We start from the raw sequence: 21,575 nt of genomic DNA on the forward strand, positions 1-21,575 counted from the left end.
GTGTTAAGTAAACAAAAAGTTTTACAAGAAAACCTTAACACTCTGACTGAACAAGCAGAACATTTTCAAGGTCTATATCAAGAAACTCTGAATAGAGTAAATGATCTTGAAAAGGGTTGTGCTGTGTGTCACAAACCTACTGATGAGCAAGAAATGGCTCTTCAACAGTTTGTGCATCTCAACCTTGGTAAGAGCAAAGCTGCTAATCTTGTTTATAATGTCATGAGACATAGAGGAGAGGGACTTGGCTATGAATATGGTAGAACATATTCAAAGCTAAAGACCTATCCCAAAAAGGTTGGAAAATCTTGGGTTTACTATGTTGTACCTCAGAGTGAAGAAGGAAAGAAATTTGGTACTCTGGAAGATGAGGATAATAATCTGAGAGATTTGGGAAATGACAACTCAGAGGAACCAAGTTCCTCAGGATCTGGGAAGAAAAGCTCAGAAGATAAAAGCTATTCAGAACTTGACAGTATCAGTTCAGATGTTCTGAAAGTTTCAAAATCTGAGGCTTCAACTTCTGGAACCAGAGGAACTCCAGTTCATGAGAAAAGTCAACCTAAAGACTCAGAAGTTTTTAAAAGAAAGTCAAACCTCAAACCTCAGAGGCAACATAGGACTAAGGTTATTTATGATTCTAGAGTCAGTAAGTATAACCAGTCAAATCAATGGACTGGTGATAAATACAAACTCTGGGAGCATAAACAATCCAAGTCCTGGAATAATAACAGAACTCAAACTAAGAAATATTTTCAAAAGAGTTATTATTCCAAACCAAAATCTTTCTCTCACACTCAACAACACAGTAATCATTTGTGGACTAACAAGCGTGGACCCAGAAGATGGGTACCAAAAGCTGAAATTATGTATCATTCAGATTTACCAACTAGGAAAGGATATGTCCTACCTAGAGTTTGGAAACAAGTTCTATGCAAAGGAAGAAGGGCTTATGTCCTTGACCAATGGCTGACAAGTTCTCAAGTGAACAATCAGAACTTGATCAATGAAGAGGAAGAATATTGGGATGACTTTATCATTAACTGTGATAAAGAGTTCCATTGTAGTGATTAAAGTTGTTTCTCATACAGCCTATCACTCAAAGAAGTATCATGAATCATTCATGGTATCTGGATAGTGGGTGTTCAAGGTACATGACTGGTGACAAACAACTGTTTTCCAAGCTAACCATGAAAGAAGGAGGTTCTGTTGGCTTTGGAGGTAATCAGAAAGGAAAGATAATAGGTACAGGTACAGTAGGTAATTCCTCCCTATCTATTAATGATGTTTGGTTAGTTGATGGACTTAAGCATAATCTATTGAGCATAAGTCAATTTTGCGACAATGGTTATGTAGTTGTCTTTAATAAGGAATCATGTACTGTGTCTAAACAATCTGATAACACCATGATTTTCAAAGGTCTGAGAAAGAACAATGTTTATAAAATTAATCTTTCTGATTTGAATGAACAAAAAGTGATGTGTCTTTTGACCTTGAGTGAAGAAAAATGGATCTGGCATAAGAGGTTAGGCCATGCTAACTGGAGGTTAATCTCTAAGCTTAGTAAGCTTGACCTTGTCAGAGGTTTACCTAAAATTAAATATCACTCAAACACACTTTGTGGTTCATGTCAAAAAGGAAAGATTACAAAGTCATCTTTTAAACCTAAGAACATTGTCTCTACCTCAAGACCATTGGAACTTCTTCACATTGATCTTTTTGGACCAGTTAACACTGCTTCAATCAATGGAAAGAAATATGGATTAGTGATTGTTGATGATTACAGTAGATGGACTTGGGTAAAATTCCTAAGAACAAAAGATGAAGCTTATGATGAGTTTAGCATCTTCTGCAAACAAATTCAAAATGAAAAAGGCTACACTATTTTAAAAGTTAGAAGTGATCATGGTGGAGAATTTGAAAATGAACCTTTTGAAAACTTTTGTGAAAAATTTGGCATTCTGCATGAATTCTCTTCTCCTAGAACTCCTCAACAAAATGGGGTTGTAGAAAGGAAGAATAGAACTCTGCAAGAAATGGCTAGAACCATGATGCATGAAACAAATGTAGCAAAGTTTTTATGGGCAGAAGCTGTAAACACAACATGTTATGTTCAAAATAGAATCTATATCAGATCTAAGTTGAACAAAACTGCTTATGAATTGTTCAAAGGAAGAAAACCTGATATTTCTTATTTTCATCAGTTTGGATGTACGTGTTACATCTTAAATAACAAAGTCCATCTAAAGAAATTTGATGCTAGGGGTTATAAGGGTATCTTTATAGGATATTCTGAACGCTCAAAAGCATACAAACTATATATTTCTGAAACACACACTGTGGAAGAAAGTATGCATGTCAAATTTGATGACAAAGAGCCTGACCAAGTGTCAGAGCTTGTGGAAGGTTTATCTAGATTTCAGGTATCAGAGGATCAATATTCAGATATTCCAAACTACTCAGAACATCCATTCTCTGAAGTACCTCTGAACACAATAGTTCCTACAGACTCTGAACAACCAAGAACAGAAGCATCTGCTGAACCTGATGTTGATGAGTCTGAAGATGATGAGCCCCCAAGAAATACTTTCAAATACAAGTCATCACATCCAGAGGAACTGATCTTAGGCAACAAGGATAGTCCAAGAAAGACAAGATCTCAACTGAGAAATGAGGAATCTTTAGTTGGTCTTATCTCAATGATGGAACCATCAAAGATTGATGAAGCTCTGAAAGATGATGCTTGGATTGTAGCAATGCAAGAAGAGCTGAATCAATTCCAAAGGAATGATGTATGGACTCTAGTGCCTAAACCTTCACACAAGAACATTATTGGAACAAAATGGGTATTCAGAAACAAGCTGAATGAACAAGGTGAAGTGGTAAGGAACAAGGCTAGATTGGTTGCACAAGGCTATAGTCAACAAGAGGGGATTGACTATACTGAAACCTTTGCACCAGTTGCTAGACTTGAAGCTATCAGGTTACTTCTATCTTATGCTGTTAATCATGGAATAACCTTATATCAAATGGATGTTAAAAGTGCCTTCTTAAATGGTTTTATTTCTGAAGAAGTGTATGTTAAGCAACCTCCTGGTTTTGAAGATGTCTCAAACCCTGAACATGTTTTTAAACTGAAGAAATCACTGTATGGTCTGAAACAAGCTCCAAGAGCTTGGTATGACAGACTCAGTAATTTCCTTCTTGAAAAAGGTTTTGAGAAAGGAAAGGTTGACTGCACACTCTTTAGAAAGACAACCAAAGAAGACATCTTAATCATTCAAATTTATGTTGATGATATTATTTTTGGTTCAACTAATGCTGCTTTGTGCAAGAGTTTTTCTAAGATAATGCAGGATGAATTTGAAATGAGCATGATGGGAGAGTTGAAGTTCTTTCTTGGAATTCAAATCAATCAGAAGAAGGAAGGAACTTATGTTCATCAATCTAAATACACTAAAGAACTTCTGAAGAAATTCAATCTAGATGACTGCAAGATAATGAATACTCCTATGCATCCAACTACCAACATGGGCAAGTCAGATGATGAAGGAAAGGTAGATCAAAAGGTCTACAGAGGTATGATTGGTTCCTTACTCTATCTGACAGCCTCTAGACCAGATATTCTATTCAGTGTTTGCTTATGTGCAAGATTCCAGTCAGATCCCAGAGAATCTCATCTTACTGCTGTAAAGAGAATCTTTAGGTATCTGAAAGGAACAACTAATCTTGGACTTCTCTATAAGAAATCCAATGATTATGTGCTAAATGGATTCTGTGATGCTGACTATGCTGGAGATAAAATTGAAAGAAAATCCACAAGTGGCAATTGTCAATTTGTTGGTGAAAACCTTATCTCCTGGGCTAGTAAGAGACAAACTACTATAGCTTTGTCTACAGCAGAAGCAGAATACATTTCAGCAGCTAAGTGTTGCACACAACTACTCTGGTTAAAATATCAGTTAGAAGATTACCAGGTAAGCAGTAACAATATTCCTTTATATTGTGATAATACTGCAGCCATTCATTTATCTAAAAATCCTATCCTACACTCTAGAGCCAAACATATTGAAATTAAACACCATTTTATCAGAGATTATGTTCAGAGAGGCATTATAGATATTAAGTTTGTTGATACTGAAAATCAATGGGCTGACATATTTACTAAAGCCTTATCTGTTGAAAGATTTGATTTTATAAAGAAACATCTGAACATGTTTTCAATCTCTGAATGAAAAATTGTTTTTGGCAATTAAAGTGTAAGAGGTTATGTATATCAGAACTTATGATTCAGAACATCTGAAACACAAGCTCTGAAGTACTTGACTCTGATAGAGAATTTTAAATAACTCAGAGGCTCTGAATTATTTTAGTGGGAAACGTTCAGTATTCACTGCTGAACAGTTGTCCATTAAAATAGCAGTTACCGAGTAAATTTTCTGCACGTGGTCTACGTGTGTCAGGTAGTGGGTGGTTAATGATGATTTTTGGTATTCAACTTTTTGTCAATTAGCGTAACTTCCCAAATTTGCTATTTTCGTGTTAACTGTACTCATTTAAATAAACTTACACAATACACTTGCACACTATTCACTTTCACAACCTACACTTTCATATTCTCTCTAAACCTCCAACACAATTTCTTTCTCTCTCGTTAGTCTTCCAAACCTTACCCTAATCTCCAACAATGGCTGGTGCTTCGTCTTCTTCTTCAAAAAGGATTCCACCGTTCATATTCAAGAATCTTCAGATTGTTGGGAATGAGATGGAATTCCCAGAATCTGAACTTACTTTTCTTTCAGAGAAGATGGTTGATTTCGATGGTCTACAAGCGAATGGGTTTGATGTTAAAAAGTACTTTATCGCTCAGGGATGGGATAAGTATTTCGACATGCTTAATGGTCCCATTTATCCAGATTTGTTGAAGAAATTCTGGATGAAAGCAAAGGTGTTTGATAAGCATGAAGCTAAGAAGGAAGAGCTTGCTGCAATAGAAAGAGATCCTAGTCTGAAAGGTAAAACTAGGAAGGAAATGGGTTTGCTGGATTATACAGGTGTACAGATTAGGTCAAATATCTGTGGGATGAACATGGCAATCTCGCCTATTCATTTCAATGCTCTTCTTGGTCTACCTAACTCTGGGATAGAGTTAGATGTGTTTGAAAAGGATACAAGATACAGGGATGATCTTCTGCATCTCATTTGCACAGATTTCTCTTTAAAAGGGAAAGTAAAGGGTCTGACTGATGAATGTAGAGTTCTTTTCAAGATCATCCTAGCAGCTATCAGTCCAAGGGTTGGTGGGACTGATACTATCTCCTGGACTCATCGTCATCTGCTGTATTTTCTTCTGACTGAAAAGAAGGTTAATCTTGGAGATTACTTTTTTGAACGTATTTGTGAAGCCATTTTTGCAAGTAAATCTCAGAGGAAAACTACTATAGTTTATCCTAGGCTGTTGTCTGACCTTCTGCATCAAGGTCATGTTGTTCAGAACTTGAGAAAATTCCACCCTGAATTGGTTGAGAAGAGGTTCTATCCAGAAATTCTGAACGCTAACTTTCTGTCCAAGATGCGTTTGATTGCATCTAAGCCTGTTGCTCCCCCACAAGAGTTCACTGTTAGGCTTGAGGATCGTCTGTATGTCGCAGGCTATCCACTTATATCTGAAGCTGATGCTGAGCATGTAATTCAAGGCTACTTGGAAGTGCTCAGACAAGAAGGTTTTGTTGTTGATAGGAGTATGATTCCTCCTGCTCCTGTCAATCTGTATAACCCTAAGAGGAAACCAAAGAGAAAAGCTGATTCTCAGGATGAGCAAGTTAAGCCAGATCTTCTTGCTCAGAAGAAGGTTAAGGTTGAGCAATCTATGGCTGAACAGAGAACTAAGAGGAAGCATGAAGAAACTGCAAACAAGGCTGCTGAGGGAGCTTCTAAAAAGCCTATTGTTATTGAGGAAGATAGTTCAGACAGTTCATCTGAAGGATCTACATCAGAAGATGAGACTGAATCTGATGAGGAGACTCTTGCTACTCGTTTGAGGAAAAGACCTGCTCCTACTCCTAAAGATAAAGGTAAGTCTTCTAAGTATGTCTTTAATGAAAAAGAGATTGGATTAGGTTACACCAAACCTCTCAAAACCATCTTACCAACCTCTGATATTTCAACCTCTGATAACCCCCTATCTGAACTTGAAAAACATCTGAGCCCTGACCCTCTTAATAATCACCCTTTTTCTCATGAAACTCAACACAAATCTAGCTCACCTCCAAAATCTACATCACCTCAACCTGAACCTCAACCTGACATTCCACCATCTGAACCTCAACCAGATATTCCTGTCACTAAACCAACCTCTCCCACAAAACAATCCTCTCCACCTCCTGAACCAACCCCTGCACACAAATCTCCTGAACCAACCCCTGAACAAATTGCTCCTAAACCAACTCCTGAACATAAATCTCCTGAACCATCTCCTGAACATGTTCACCCTGAATCCACTTCTGACATCTCATCATCTGAACCAACCCCTGAACCCCATCCTAACCCAAGTGCTGAACATGCTTCTCCTGAGCGTATTCACACTTGTGCTCCCAAGCCTTCAGAGGTAGAAGTTGTGATTATTGACAACCCTACTCCTGAAATACCTACTCTCTCTACCATTCCCAATCCTTCACCATCATCATCCAACACTTTTAGAAATCTATCCACTCAATTTCATGAAGACTTGCTTAGATTATCTACAATAAAGGACAGGTTCTTAGTTTGTCCTTCTGATGTGGATCTTGAAGTATCAAGCATTAAGGCAAGGATTTGCAATGCTTTGGATGTTGCTGCTGCAAAGGTTAAGGCTGTTATTGGTAAGCGGGATCTGGAAGGTATAAGCTTCATGAGGGACAGTCTGGCTAGGGCTGAGTTGAAAAGATTAACGCCATTCAATCATGAAGAGCATGAGCGTGCTAAGCTTGTTGCTATAGCTGCTGCTGTGAGGCGTATGTCTGAATTCAAAGATTGCTGGGTTGATTCTACTCTTCTGCAACGTCTTGAGGATCAAAGGATTGAGACTGCACGTCTGGAAGAAGCTGCTGCTAGAGTTGCTGAGTTAGCAAATGAGCTACATAATGAAGATACCACAGAAGAGGATGTACTGGATGTGCTTGCCTCTCAGGATCAAGAGGATGTGCTGATGATAGACTATCCAGAGGAAAGTGAACCCTCTGATAAAGGCAAGGCACCTTTGATTGAAGAACCAGAACCTGTGATTGAAGATCAAGCTCCTGCTATGGCAGATCAGTTGCAGATTTTTCAAGAAGCCCTGAGGGAACAGCAAGAAGGTCTAGAACGTCAAAGAGCTGCTCAAGAGACATTGGAAACCAAGGTGGATGGTTTAGTTTCCAATGTGGGATCTTTGAATGATAAATTTGACCAACTCTTAGCCTTTCTTAAGAAACCCTAGGATTCTATGCACATTTTCTTCATATTTTTATGTTTTGCTTGCTTTTTTTTGTCATGTTTATTTCCTTGTTTACCTTCTGAACACTTTTTCTGGTTTATCTATTTCAAGATTTTGTTTATGTTTTGATTGATTACTTATTTTAAGTCCACTTGATATCTATATTTTCTTGATAAATAAGAACACAAGAACACAAGATGATTTTAAAAACGAAAATTTTTATTAATGATCTGATAATGTAGAGTACATTGGTAAAAAGAAAAAGAAAAAGACAACCTAATCCTAATCAGATGGATAAAACTCAGAAGAAATCTCTGATTTCTCCTCAGCATCCTCTGATGATATTTCAATGGGATCTGGGTTTTGCTCTTGTTCTTCTTCTTCTTGTTCCTCTTCTGGAACATAGCTAGCCAAGAACTCCACATAGTCAGCATCATCTTCATTCTCTTCAGCTTCAAAGTCTGATGAGATGATTATTATCTCAGCATCTTGTGGTTTCTTGTCATCTTTTTTCTTCTTCTCATCGTCTTCGCGTTTTTCGTCTTCTTTCCTTCTCTTAAAATCTGCGATGCGTAAACTGAATCTTTTCATTATTCCAACCTTCTCTTGCTTCACTTGTTTCTTCTTGTTTTTACGTGAAGCAGGCATGTTAACTTGTTCCTTTTTATAAACCCTTGAGCGCGTTGGTTTTTGTTTTTGAAATTAATTCACCTTTGTAACAACCACTCTTTCTTCTTTGACTGTCTTGGTTTTATAACTTTGTTTTACTTTTTGATAATGACAAAAGGGGGAGTAGTTACGCATTAATTGATATGTTCCAAAACTGAAACCACGCCTTTTATCTCGCTTTTATCTGTTAAATTAAAAGTTGTTTCTTTTAAGTTGTCTTACGTATTTCAATGCGGAGACTAAGTTAGTTGAAACTGAAATAAATTTCATAAGTAAGGATAAGTTAAGAGTGCAATTTTAACTTAGCCTTATGAGACTTAGGGGGAGAGCTTGCAAACCTCTCACTCTGAAGAAAGATATGAAATTTGTTTTATTTCAAAACATCTTAATCTTATACTAAATTAAAATATCATGGATAAAACATAAAGTTCAGACTTTATGGAGTATCAATCTTAGGGGGAGCTTGCAAACCTCATAAACCTAAGAGAAACATGATAAGTTAATTTAACAACAATTGTCAATTAATACTTATGTTTGTCATCATCAAAAAGGGGGAGATTGTTGGAACAAAATTGATTTAAAAATGTTTGCCCCTAAATCTATAAAGGTTTTGATGATAACAAAGTATTAATAAACAATTGGAAGGACTAAAAATTTATTTTAAGTGCGCAGATATAAGCATCATATAAGCTCTGAGTGAAGTTCAGAGGATGTGAATTCAGAAGTTCACAAGCGCTCAGAAGATGTTGGACTTCAGAGGTTACAACGTTCAGAGGATGAAGACTTCAGTACTTCTTGTCTGTCTACGAGCTTCATCAAACTCTGAAGATCTCTTTGAAAGCTGTGAAGATTCTCTTTACTAGTCAACTCTTCTACCAATGAAGAAAAGGACCTTTCAAGTCTGATCAGCTCAGCTACCTCTGTTTTGTCTGTCCTATCTTGAGAACGTGGGTCTTCAGTTTTGTTAGCTGAATAAGGAAAGTCCACTCTGCAGTAGTCAAAGTAACTGAAACTCTTTCTTAGTTTTGGATACAACCAAACTGCATCAAGACAGACTGCTTGAAGACAAAAGGTTATCAACTCCAACGGCTCCTTTGCAACGACTCTTTTCTAGTGGTATATATACTTGAAGGATCAGCTGCAACAATATAACAATTATCAAGAATTGAACGTGCGCTGAACAAACTCTGAACTCTGTGATATACAAGCTCTGAACCTTTCTCAAGTGTTTTTGCACTTTAGCCAAATACTCTGTACTTTTTGTATTTGCTCACCTTAGGTTCATCTAAGAGCATTTGTATATTTTTATATACTTTACCATTACTTGAGGAAACTTAAGCTTGTGTGCTTAAGTGTGGAAACTTAAACTTGTGTGTTTAAGTGTGAAGTCTTAAGCTTGTGTGCTTGAGCATAGTTGTGAAGTCTCTTGCTTGTGTGCTTGAGCAGGTGTAATCTTGTGTGATTATAGTGAACTCCCTTGGAAGTGCAAGGGGACTGGACTACTCTCGTTTTGTGAGAGGAACCAGTATAAATTGCTTGTGTGATCTCTCTCTCTATCTCCTTAACTTGTTATTTATTGTGTTACTTTTCCGCTGCTAACGTAGTTGAGTTAAGAACTTGAAAAAGTTTTAACTTAGCTAAAACACAATTCAACCCCCCCCTTCTTGTGTTTTCACACCTTCAATTATAACATGGCATGAATTCATTCATGTGTGCCAATGACGTTGCCTATTGTAGTTGTATAAATGACGTTGCTTAATGATGTTGCTTATTGGTGTTGTTCAACGAAGTTGAAAATAATGGTCGTGTACTTGTTGGTATTCATTAGTATCAGTGTTTTGGTGTCTTTTGATCAAAGAGGTATAAATTTATTATTATTTGATTTTGAGTTTAATTAGTGAAGTGTATGAGTAAGATTGGTGTTTTGGTGTTGAGATTAATCGGTGAAGAATATAACTGGTGTTGAATATTATATTAAATTGGTGGTCTCTGACTACTTTTTTCTTGAAAAATAAAGATTATATTTTTTAGAAATCTTTTGATTGATGAAGTGTTTTATTATTGTTTTGTGACATTTTTCTTATGGTGAGTATGATTCAATTTGGATAAGGAAATTGACCCTTACATTTAACATTTTAGGTACCGAAGAAGATGCTTGTTTGATGATTTGACTTGAAGCGTGTACGGGGCAAAATGAGTTTTTATAAATTGAGAACTTTATGTAATGGATAGTCCGTTGGGACACTCATTTTTTTTTTATAATTGTGTAAATAAAGTTTTTCTAAATAATTTCTTTATTTTAGAATTCGGTCTGTTACAAGAATTCGGCATTGGTTTGTCTACCATATGCTCTAGAGGTTAAAGTTGCGGTCTTTGCTATGAATGGAGATGGGGCTCGAGGTCCGTTTGAATTCAGTGGCTATTTTTAGTATTTTTGGGATACCATCTTGATAGATGTTATTGCTTCGGTTCGGAGCTTCTTTTTGAATGGCAAGCTTCTCCATAATCTTAACTCTAATTTATTGATTCTTATATCAAAGTGTGTTGGCGATGACACTATTGACAACTTCCGTCCTATTGCGCTCACCAATTTTCAATTTAAAATCATTACTAAAATTCTGGCAGACAGATTGTCTTCGATTGCTTCGTGTATTATTTCTAGCAACCAGCGGGGTTTCATCCCTGACAGGCAACATTCGGAATGCATTCTTGTAACATCTGAAGTAGTCAATGTGCTTTCTAAGAAGAGTTTTGGGGGCAATATTGCATTAAAGGTGGACATTAAAAAGACGTTCGACTCTCTGGATTGAAATTTTTTATGAGGTGTTCTTCGCCAATTTGTCTTTGATAGCCAGTTTTGTCGATGGATTGAAGAAATACTCCACTCAGCTAGGCTCTCAATTCTAATTAATGGTCACTCGGTGGGGTTTTTTGAATGTTCGCGAGGTGTCCGTCAAGGAGACCCTTTATCTCTGCTTTTTTTTTTGTCTTGCTGAATAGGTTCTTAGCAGGGGTATTTCTCTAGCCGTAGAAGCGGAGCAACTTATTCCAATGTCTATTTTTCGTGGGGTTCCTTTGCCTACTCATGTTCTTTATGCTGATGATGTTATGGTTTTTTGTAAAGTTTCCAAAAATCCGCCGCCTCATTAAAATTTTCCAGGATTATGGTGACGCTTCTGGCCAGCGTGTTAATCAAAATAAAAGTAAGTTCTATGCAGGATCTGTCTCCATTTGGTTTTCAAGCTGGTAGCATTCCGTTTACTTACCTCGGCTGTCCCATTTTCATTGGCTCGCCTCGGAGGATTTATTTCCAAGTTATTGCTGACAGAATTAAAACAAAGCTGGCCACGTGGAATGGTGTTTTATTATCCATTATGGGTCGTGTTCAACTGGTTAGATCCATCATTTACGGTATGCTAATTTACTCATTTCATGTCTATTCTTGGCTGAAGAACCTGCTGAAAACTTTGGATTCTTGGACCCGTAATTTTATTTGAAGTGGTGATGTCAGTACCCACAAAATTTGCACGGTTGCCTGGCGCAAGGTTTGCTTACCATATGAGGAGGGTGGGCTGGACTTGCGCTCCCTTAGTGGAATTAATTCCTCTTTGATGTTGCACTTGTGCCGGAAATTCTATAATAGCATGGATCAATGGGTGGTTCTTTGTAGAGCCCGTTTCTTAAGACAGGGTTTGCCGATTCATTATTATAGATGCTCCTCTATTTGTCCTGGTATTCGAGAACATGTTACCACAGTTTGAATTAATTCAATTTGGCTTATTGGTGACGGTGATAGCATTTCTTATTGGTCTGATAACTGGTTAGGCTCTCCGCTTCGGGAGCTTTTGAATATTCTGCCTAGTGTTATTGCATGCCTGAAATTTAAAGTTGTGACATTCATTAACAATGGTGATTGGGTTGTTCCTTCGTGTATCACCGATCATTTGATCAGGCATTGGCTTTGCGTATTAAGAATCTCTCTATTCCTCAGATTCCTTTGAAAGATAAGCTAGAAAACCAAATGAAACCAAATGAAAATACTAGAAAACCTAAAACATAGTCCCATCTTTGATTAGCAAGCTAAAAACATAATGTAGCCATATATGTTTAAAACTATGAAGAACTAAGATAATGCTGATATTATACCATGTTGACATAAATAATAATTTGAAAAATATAAAATTATAAATGTAACTCTATGTGTCGATACCAAACATCTCATGTCACCTAGTTGAAATATCTTTGCAAGAAAGCTCATCTGAGTTACTAGCCCAGTTGAAAATATCAGGATCAAGATAATTAGTCCAATCAATAGGATCAACAAGTTGAGTATCATGATTAAACACTTGATTACCACACTCCACAAATTGACCAAGTTGCTTTGTTGATGAAATAGGAGGCAAATCAACAAGATCGGTGAAATTCATCATCTCATTAATGTAATCAATTGACTTCACAAGAGGATGAATTTGTTGTTGCATTTGATGTATGGTAACATTCTCTTGTACCATCATCTCACTAATATCATCAATTGACTTCATAGGAGCATGAATTTGTTGTTGCATTTGAGGTATGGTAACATTCTCTTGTACCATCATCTCACTAATATCATCAATTGACTTCATAGGGGCATGCATTTGAGGTATGAAAACATTCTCTTGTACCACCATCTCACTAATATCATCAATTGACTTCATAGGAGAATGAATTTGTTGTTGCATTTGAGGTATGGTAACATTCTCTTGTACCATCATCTCACTAATATCATCAATTGACTTCATAGGGGCATGCATTTGAGGTATGAAAACATTCTCTTGTACCACCATCTCACTAATATCATCAATTGACTTCATAGGAGCATGAATTTGTTGTTGTATTTGAGGTATGGTAACATTCTCAGCTTGTATATCATCAATTGATTTCATAGGAGCATGAATTTGTTGTTGCATTTGAGGTATGGTAACATTCTCTTGTACCATAATTTGCATGTGAGGAGTGTTTTGCAAGAAATTAGTGTCATTTTGTTGCATATCTTTAAGCATGCTAATTTTTCCATTACAAACTTGAATCTTTTCCTCTATGCTAGTAATGAAAGAAATGAGATTTTTCTCTTCCATTTGATTGAAATTTGGATGCCAAGTTGGATACTTGTTCTTGAGGATATCTTTGTGCACCTTGATAATTGCAGCTTGAGCTATATCTTTTTTATTTTCAAAGTAGTCTTTGACATCAAATATCTTAGGAGGTGTCTCAATCTTTTGATGCTCATATTCTTGAAGCATGGAGTTTACAGTTGTTGGATCTTCTGGCCATGTCATCGCTCCAAAATTATCATCATCATTGTACACAATCAAGCAAGCTTTTGCTTCGGACTTAGAAAATTCAGAAATTTTGCTTTTTAATCCATTTATTCTCTGATTGTAAGATAGTTTGCGAGGTTTCCCCTTTTGGATGTATTTCATAGCTATTTTTGCACGACCCATTCTTCAAATTTCAAACAAAATACAATATAGTTAATAAAAACTAGTCAACAAATTAAATGCCCAAAATAATAATAATTCCCATTCGTGCTGAAATATTTAAAGGTTTACGTTCAAAAAATCAAAATAATTATATTGAGTTAAGCATACGATGACAACTAAAAAAATAATTATTTAGTAAAACAAAAATAAAGAAATATTAAGGAAAATAGAGAGCATAAAGAAAATAGATAAAAGAATAGGTCTCGCTAACTTGCACTCATAAGACATATGTTAAGTAATTCAAAAATAATTTAATAGTGTAACTATTTTTACTTTTAAAAAATCGATAACACATAGACAAAACTATTACTATATATCTATATAATCTTATAAGAAAGTTAATTGCTCTGAATAAGTTTAAACTATCCTTGCTTAAGGTGCTGTCATGTATCCTAAGTGGGGGTAATTAATGTCCAAAAATTTGATGATTAAACTAAAATTATCACTCCTTTTCAAATGAACCAAGTTATATCAGTCATTTAGGGCATTTGTGAGTGGAAAAATGTTTTATCAAACTAGATTTTACATTGTAACCAAGCCACTAAGCCATTTATGTCTTTTTCAGTTTGATGAAACTAAGCCACAAACACATGTGACATCTTTTTGCTTCTCCCAATGTCTCACCAAATTTCAAATTCAAAATTTTTCCCCCTCATCACTTATTCAAAATTCTATATACACTGGATAATTTTAATTTATATATAAATTTTAACTATCGTATACGGATCCTATAAAAAAAAACTATCGTATACGGGATAAATTATCACTGATCAAAAAATCAAAATAATTATCACATGTGACACAAGTTATAACTAATAAAAATTTCAAAAAAACTATTTTATACGGGATAAGTTCTAACTTATTTAAATTTCAAACAAACTATATATATATATATATATATATATATATATATATATATATATATATATATATATATATATATATATATGGGACAAATTCTAATTGATAATTTTTTAAAAATAGTTATCAAATGTGAGAAAGTTCTAACCAATTACAATTTTTTTTAAAAAAATTATTTTATATAGAATAAGTTCTAACTTATATAAATTTCAAAATAATTATCAAACGTGAGATAGTGAAACATGTTCTAAATTATAAAAACTAAAAAAAAAAACTTTTATACGGGATAAGTTCTAACTTATATAAATTTCAAATTAATTATCAGATACGGGACAAATTATAACTTATAAAGATTTCAAAATAATTATCATATGTGAGACAAGTTCTAAATTATAAAAATTTCGAAAAACTTATTTTATACGGGATAAGTTCTAACTTATATAAATTCCAAATTAACTATATGTACAAGATAAATTTTAACTGATAAAAATTGAGAAATATTTATTAAATGTGAGACAAGTTATAAATTATAAATTTCTTTTTTTTTAAAAAAAAACTACTTTATACATGATAATTTCGAACTTACATAAATTTAAAATTAATTGTCGTATACGAGACTAATTCTAACTTATAAAAATTTTAAAAAATTTATTTTATGCGGGATAAGTTCTAACTTTGTTATTCAATGTTCTTTTGATTAACAAGAATCATGTAACTATTTAAAATCTTATGTCTTTTAGGGGCATGTTCAAAGTGAATCTGATGTCTTTTCACAATTTTACACCATATAATTATTTTAACCTTTAAAACTAATCAAAATTCATAATTAACACTTTGCAAAAAAATATATTTGTCCGCATCTTTCCAACAAAATTCTAAATACTTATTAACTACATCTAAATTTTTAAAATAAATTACTTCCAATTTTAATTACCAAACTATAACTTAAAAAAATATCGTCTTAACCAAGAACATACTAAAACAATGAATGTTAGAATTTTCTAACATTTAATTTTTCTTGTCCTTTAATGTTAGAATTTTATAGAAAAAAAGAAGACAAAGTTAACATTTAATTTAAACTTGGTTGTGACCGTGAATGGTTCTTTCCACAAGACAACAACATATGAGAGAAGAGAAAAATTAACATCATGATAAAAACAAACCCCAAGAACATACTAAAACAAAATCAAACACAAGAACAAGGACAAAGACAAAAAAAATAAACAACCATTGTGTAAATATATAAAATACGAAAGTTATAAGATCAGTGTGTTTTACCTTAATAGTGAATGATCTCTCCAAGACTCAAATTATGTGACTCTGTTGTAATACTCAAAAACAAAAAGTGTGATGTTTGAGTTTGCAGGAGATGTATATATAGAAGGAGATGTTAACAAATAAATTAAGGATAAATAAAAGTGATTTAGTAAAAAAAAATCAAATATAAAATTTCAATAAGGGATAAATAGTATTTTTTTTAATAATATAAGGGATCAATATTCTATCAAAAAATAAAATATGGGATCAATATCCTTAAGCTTTTAGATTTAGTTAAAAAAAACATATATTTAGATTTTTTATAACAAATAATTAATTTAGAAACCACAAAAAAAAGATCTTATTTGGAAACAAAATATATGTCAATTTTTTTTTTGTGACCCTTTTTTTAGGCAGCCTTTTTTATTTATAAAAACTTGTCTATCAAGTTATAAATAAAGTTTTTTGATTCAAAAGTTATAAATAAAGTTTATTGTCAAAAACAGAGATGTAAATAAAATTTAATTTGTTGTCTTGTGTTAATTGATCACGAAGATCTTTGATCAATCGATTTTATACATCTTCCATGTAATATTTCTTCCAAAGTGAGATTATTTTATTTGTCTAAAAAAAATATTTACTTGCTTTTGTTTTTCACCAAGATTTACTTTTATTGAACTATTAGGGAAATATATATTAAACCAAATTTTATATAAACAATTCATATATATATATATATATATATATATATATATGGGGAGGGATCAAATTACACCGGTGTAACATTTGAGTAATGTTACACCGCTCAATAACGCTTTAACGAATACAAATTTTACAAAATCCACCGTTGGATTGAAAGTTTATATCGTATAGATCATCCACGTTAAATTTTACAAAAATCTAAAATCGTTTGATATGTTATTGAGATCGATGAAGTTTAATGGTTTATGCGTTTTTATTGAATACCGTTAATCTTGATCTATCTCAAAAGCATATCAAACGATTTTAGATTTTTATACAATTCAACATGGATAATCTATAGGATATAAACTTTCAATCCAACGGTGGATTTTGTAAAATTTGTATTCGTTAAAGCGTTATTGAGCGGTGTAACATTACTCAAATGTTACACCGGTGTAATTTGATCCCTCCCCTATATATATATATATATATATATATATATATATATATATATATATATATATATATATATATATGGAATATAAAGAATAAAAAATTATTGGTCTTTAAAATATGGAATATCTAATATAGATCTGATCTAAAGTGACTCAAAGTTGGTTATCTTGACCTTCAAGTCATCTCATTTTGTCCCTTGACAACCGAAGAATAAACGGTTAACTTGTCTCTCTAAGATCAGTTCTATGAATTTATTTATTTCTCATATTTTTAGAAAAGACAATCATTATGCCGATAAACTTAATGTTTTCATTTGGTGGGATTTCACACCTGTTGGCAGTTGGCACTAGAGAAGATCTAGCTAGAATGGTCTCTTTTTTTTTTTGGTAGAAACTAGAATGGTCTTTTCTATTACAGGTTTTGTTAATTTTCTCTCGAAGGTTTTAATCGTTCAAAGAACCAAATATATTAAAAATAAATCCCCAAATTGGCACAAGGTGTGCGAAAAATAGAGGCTAACAAGAGTCAATTACATGAAGAAAAAAAATAAAAAAGAGAAACTTTGAGAGTTTTGTTTGGTTCCCTTCTTTCTACTCCACCTTTCTATTTATTTATAATTTTGAAGTTTTTTTTTTTAAAAATATTCATTGAGAAAATAATATATATAATCTACATTATTGACTAAATACATTACTTTTTCAATGAATTTAAAAAGTTAATTTTTTTTATAATTTTTTTTACTTATATATACACTTTTTCTATACCTTATGAAATACACGGTTCACCTTCCAACTGGTCTTATATGTGTTGGTCTTTTTTATTAGGGTTTTTAAATAAAAAAAAAAAACAATTTACAGTGAAAATTCATTTTAGTCCCTTAAAATAGACATTAAAATACGAGAATTTTGAGTATAAATATGCACAATGGAATTAAAATGAATAAAAATTGATCGGACTTTTATTTAAATTTAAAATATGAGCATAGACATGTGCTTGTCAAATACACAAAGTTGAACAAGAAACATGAATTCTTTTATTCCAACCTCATATCCACTTTCAACTATTAATTGTATGAGCCCCTCTTATTTATAACAATGTTTCAAACAATGAGGTATCTCCTAAATGAATCTTTCTATACAGTTCTACTACTGTGAGAACAAGTTGAATGAAGATGATGATAGTGAAAATATCCCAACCAAAAGAATCACTTGAAGCCAAATATTACCTGTTACAATACAAGACAATTTGTTAGTAACATTTATAAAAACATCGAGCTTAAACGAATATTAGACAATCACAAGTAATTTGTCCGTAAGTCCTGTTTCAACTGACAAATATCAATATTGGTAAGTTAAACGCCTTCATCTAGATTCAAACTCAGAACCTCAGAGTTGTGTGCGTGAGTTTCTAGTGATAACTGTCACTTCATTAATGAAAACGAAATTTCCTACTTGGGCATGCAGCGGCGTTAAAACTCTTAGGGAGATTTTTCCGCCCATTTGGATCAGACAAGGCTCGAAGGATTAGTCTCTGCAGTTGCGGGCAGAGGATACATGGTTGATGTCAAAAAATACAATACTAGTAATTTCTTATGTGCCCTTAACTTTACCTTTGTTGACAAAACCACTACTCTTTGCTCCAGCTCCGGCTCCGGCTCCAGTTCCATGACCACCAGTAGGATCAAGAGGATTAGTTTTAGCATCTAAAGGACCAAGTGCATAAGGAACCTCAGATTTCACAATCCAAGAATCCTTATCAGATGAGTTAGCAAGCTCAAAGAATTTGCCAGGGTAATAAGCAGCTGCTTCAGTAGCTGTAATAGTCTTAACACCAGGCCATTTAACTCTCTTTGATGTATCGGCACCATCACCTTTGTTATTATACTCATAGAAAGTACATGTATCAGTAAAAGCACTTCCCATCCATGGCAAGTAACCTTCAGGGTTGAAAATGGCATCAATGTCTGAATCCATGATAACAACTTTGGAATATGCCTTCCATGGTCTTCCTAGGTATGATATTTTGGGATCAATCTTGGCTACATCTGGTTCACCTAGTTAAAAATCGGAGAAGAAAAATTTATTATTAATAACGGTGACACTGAAGTATGAGGGATTTTTTTAGTTAAAAAAAAGTTTGGTTTACCTGTGAATTTACAACTTTGGAAAACAAAACCACTTGCGCTATCGGCTTTGGTTCTTCCGTTGGCGGCTACGTTGCATTTTTGGTCGTCTAATGGTTTTCTTATGGTCAGTTTGCAGTTTTGGAAAACTCCGAAGGCATCACCGAAGACCATGTCAATTGTGCCGGAGATACTGCAGTCACGGAAGAATTGACGTTGGGATTCGGTGAAGAGTGTGGCTTGGTAACCATCTATTTGACAGTTGTAGATGATTGCTTGATCTGCGGTTACTCGGAGTGCAACTGCTTGATGTTTTTCTGCTCCTGCTGTGTTTTCGAAGCCAACATCCTTTGCAATGAAGTTTGCACCATTAACACCTGCAATTTTTATCCAAATTAATTAATTAGGGTTGGTAGTAATGGAATGGTTCTTATCGCGATTCTTGATATTGAGGAGAATCGCAGCCAAATGCAGCAATAAGACCCTAATGGTGTTATGATTTTGGCAACATAAAGATTTTTTATGTCGCAATCCAGATTGTCGTTGCGACATTTAAAAATCTATGGTGGACCACCTTGACATTGACTCTCGAAAGTAAAAGTTCATAGTTTGAGACAGTGACTTGATCGGTGTCAGTTTAACATAAACAAAAAACAGATATATGCATCTCAAAATTGATCAAGCGATTATCAATTAAACTTACCTCCAAAAGACAGAATTTACCTGGATTAAAACCAAAAGCCACTATAATTGCAGAGACTAAAATTATATTTAAACTGAAAAGCCTTTTAACATGAACTATTAGGTACTTACCGAAGGTTGCGGTGTTGTAAGGTAGTAAACCATCAGCAAAGTTAAGGCTACCAGTGAATTTAGTCTTTGTAGGACCATCACCAATGATAGTAACATAAGTCATTTCCTTAGCCACATTAACAGTCTCCGTATAAACACCTTCCTTAACATGAATCACAAAAGGTTGTGCATTATTAGCAGGAACAGTCTTAAGAGCATCAGTTAATGTCTTAAACTGTCCACTACCATCTTGAGCAACAACAGCATTAGGTTTAACATTATCATCGGCAAGAAGACGTCGTTGTCCTTCGCTAACCCAAGAAGGATAACCATCGACAAGTGACAAAAGTTTCCTGTTGTGTGTGTTTGTATTAAAATTATTAAGTAAGCCAGAAACAGCACTAAGCATGTCAATAGCATTACTACTTAATGCCATAGAAGTGTTCAAAACCTTAGCCATGTGTTCACCGGCTTGTGTTTTCGAATTCTCGAAACCATCTAAACATGTTTGTTGATGTGAAAGTGTACCAGTTAACCAAACTTTAAGATCATAAGCATATTCATTAACCTTATTGACATCAAATTTATCTAATGTACCAACAGATTTATGCATTCCATCAACAGCATAATCCAACACTTCATTACAAACTTCAATTGCTTGTTTTGTCATGTTGTCTTTTGCCAATTCTTGATAAAGAGATGTATTGTTGATATGTTTCGATAACTCGTCAATGGTTGCATTGAATGCAGCTTTAAGAAGCGCTTTCATATCGGTTGTATCGCTTGGTGCTTTTTCGAGACTCTTGTGACATGTTTCTTGGTATTGTGTTGATTGACAAAGCATTTCTACGCTATTTTGTTGTCCAGCGACCGTACCGATCATAGCGACAAAAAGTATGGAAGATATACCAAGAAGTGCAAACCTTTTCCTTTGGTCACAAACAACATTGTTATGTATTACTCCCATATTTCTATCACTTCTTTTGGGCAGTGTTTTTCAAATGCCCTAAAGGGAGGGGCAGGTCTGTTTTCTTAATCTGTGACATGCATTGTGTGTGTGTGTGTATATATATACACACACATGTATTGAACTAATTTTAGAAGAAAAATTATGTTCACTTGTTAAACGAAAAAATAGTTGGATAAATTTAGTAATTAACCAATTTTGGCATTTAAGTAAGTGCTAATTATAATGTGTTTAGATTAGAGGATGTCCTTCAATGGTTGAATTTAGTATTTGAATGTAACAATTCAAATACTTCTTTAATGATCAATGTGTTATGCGTATATTTCTATAGTATCCCAAAATAGCACCTACTAGAATATTTTGTTAGAACCATGTTTTAATTATTAACTTAAACTATAAAGTTCTATAATTAATTATATTAAGAATCATCCCACTTTAGAAACTGTCCTTACATGTAGATGGCGACTAAACCACCTTCAATCATGTGAAAAATTAAGGATTATTCTTAACTATGCTTAAATATTATGAACAAAGCATCAGGATGCTTAGTACTTACCAAAATGTTCTTGGTATTATGAACAATTTTTGTGTTGGACTGATCCATACATGACTTCTCTCTGACTTCAATTGGCTCCCCACTAGTGGATAGTGGAATTGGTCTCGCAGATTAGTCCATCTTTAAGACGAATACAAAGTTTAAAAAAAAAAAAAAAGTATTTACCAAAATGAATAAGACATAAGGAATCTATCCACAAAATAATATTAGTACACATATTAGTAGACAGTAGTGTCAAA

At 33.9% G+C, this 21,575-nt stretch overlaps 1 protein-coding gene across 1 annotated transcript; it reads right to left on the reverse strand.

Annotated features, from left to right (window-relative positions):
- Window positions 1-17,725: 17,725 nt before the first annotated feature.
- LOC123883796 (pectinesterase/pectinesterase inhibitor-like) lies at window positions 17,726-20,859 on the reverse strand. Its single transcript, XM_045932731.1, has 4 exons — window positions 19,835-20,859; window positions 19,045-19,398; window positions 18,509-18,952; window positions 17,726-18,124 (listed from the first exon to the last, which is right to left on the reverse strand). Exons 1-4 carry the CDS (start codon window positions 20,778-20,780, stop codon window positions 18,045-18,047), a joined length of 1,824 nt encoding a protein of 607 aa, XP_045788687.1. The 5' UTR covers window positions 20,781-20,859; the 3' UTR covers window positions 17,726-18,044.
- Window positions 20,860-21,575: the final 716 nt, after the last annotated feature.

The sequence above is a fragment of the Trifolium pratense genome, linkage group LG5 (genome assembly GCF_020283565.1).
Source record: "Trifolium pratense cultivar HEN17-A07 linkage group LG5, ARS_RC_1.1, whole genome shotgun sequence".
Taxonomy (NCBI): Eukaryota; Viridiplantae; Streptophyta; class Magnoliopsida; order Fabales; family Fabaceae; genus Trifolium; species Trifolium pratense.

Coding starts and splice junctions, on each gene's coding strand:
- LOC123883796 (XM_045932731.1), bottom strand. CDS start 20,780: ATGGGAGTAATACATAACAATGTTGTTTGTGACCAAAGGAAAAGGTTT. Junction 18,953..19,044: donor CCAAAGTTGTAAATTCACAG/GTAAACCAAACT, acceptor ATTTTTAACTAG/GTGAACCAGATGTAGCCAAG. Junction 18,125..18,508: donor TAGTGGTTTTGTCAACAAAG/GTAAAGTTAAGG, acceptor GTATTGTAACAG/GTAATATTTGGCTTCAAGTG.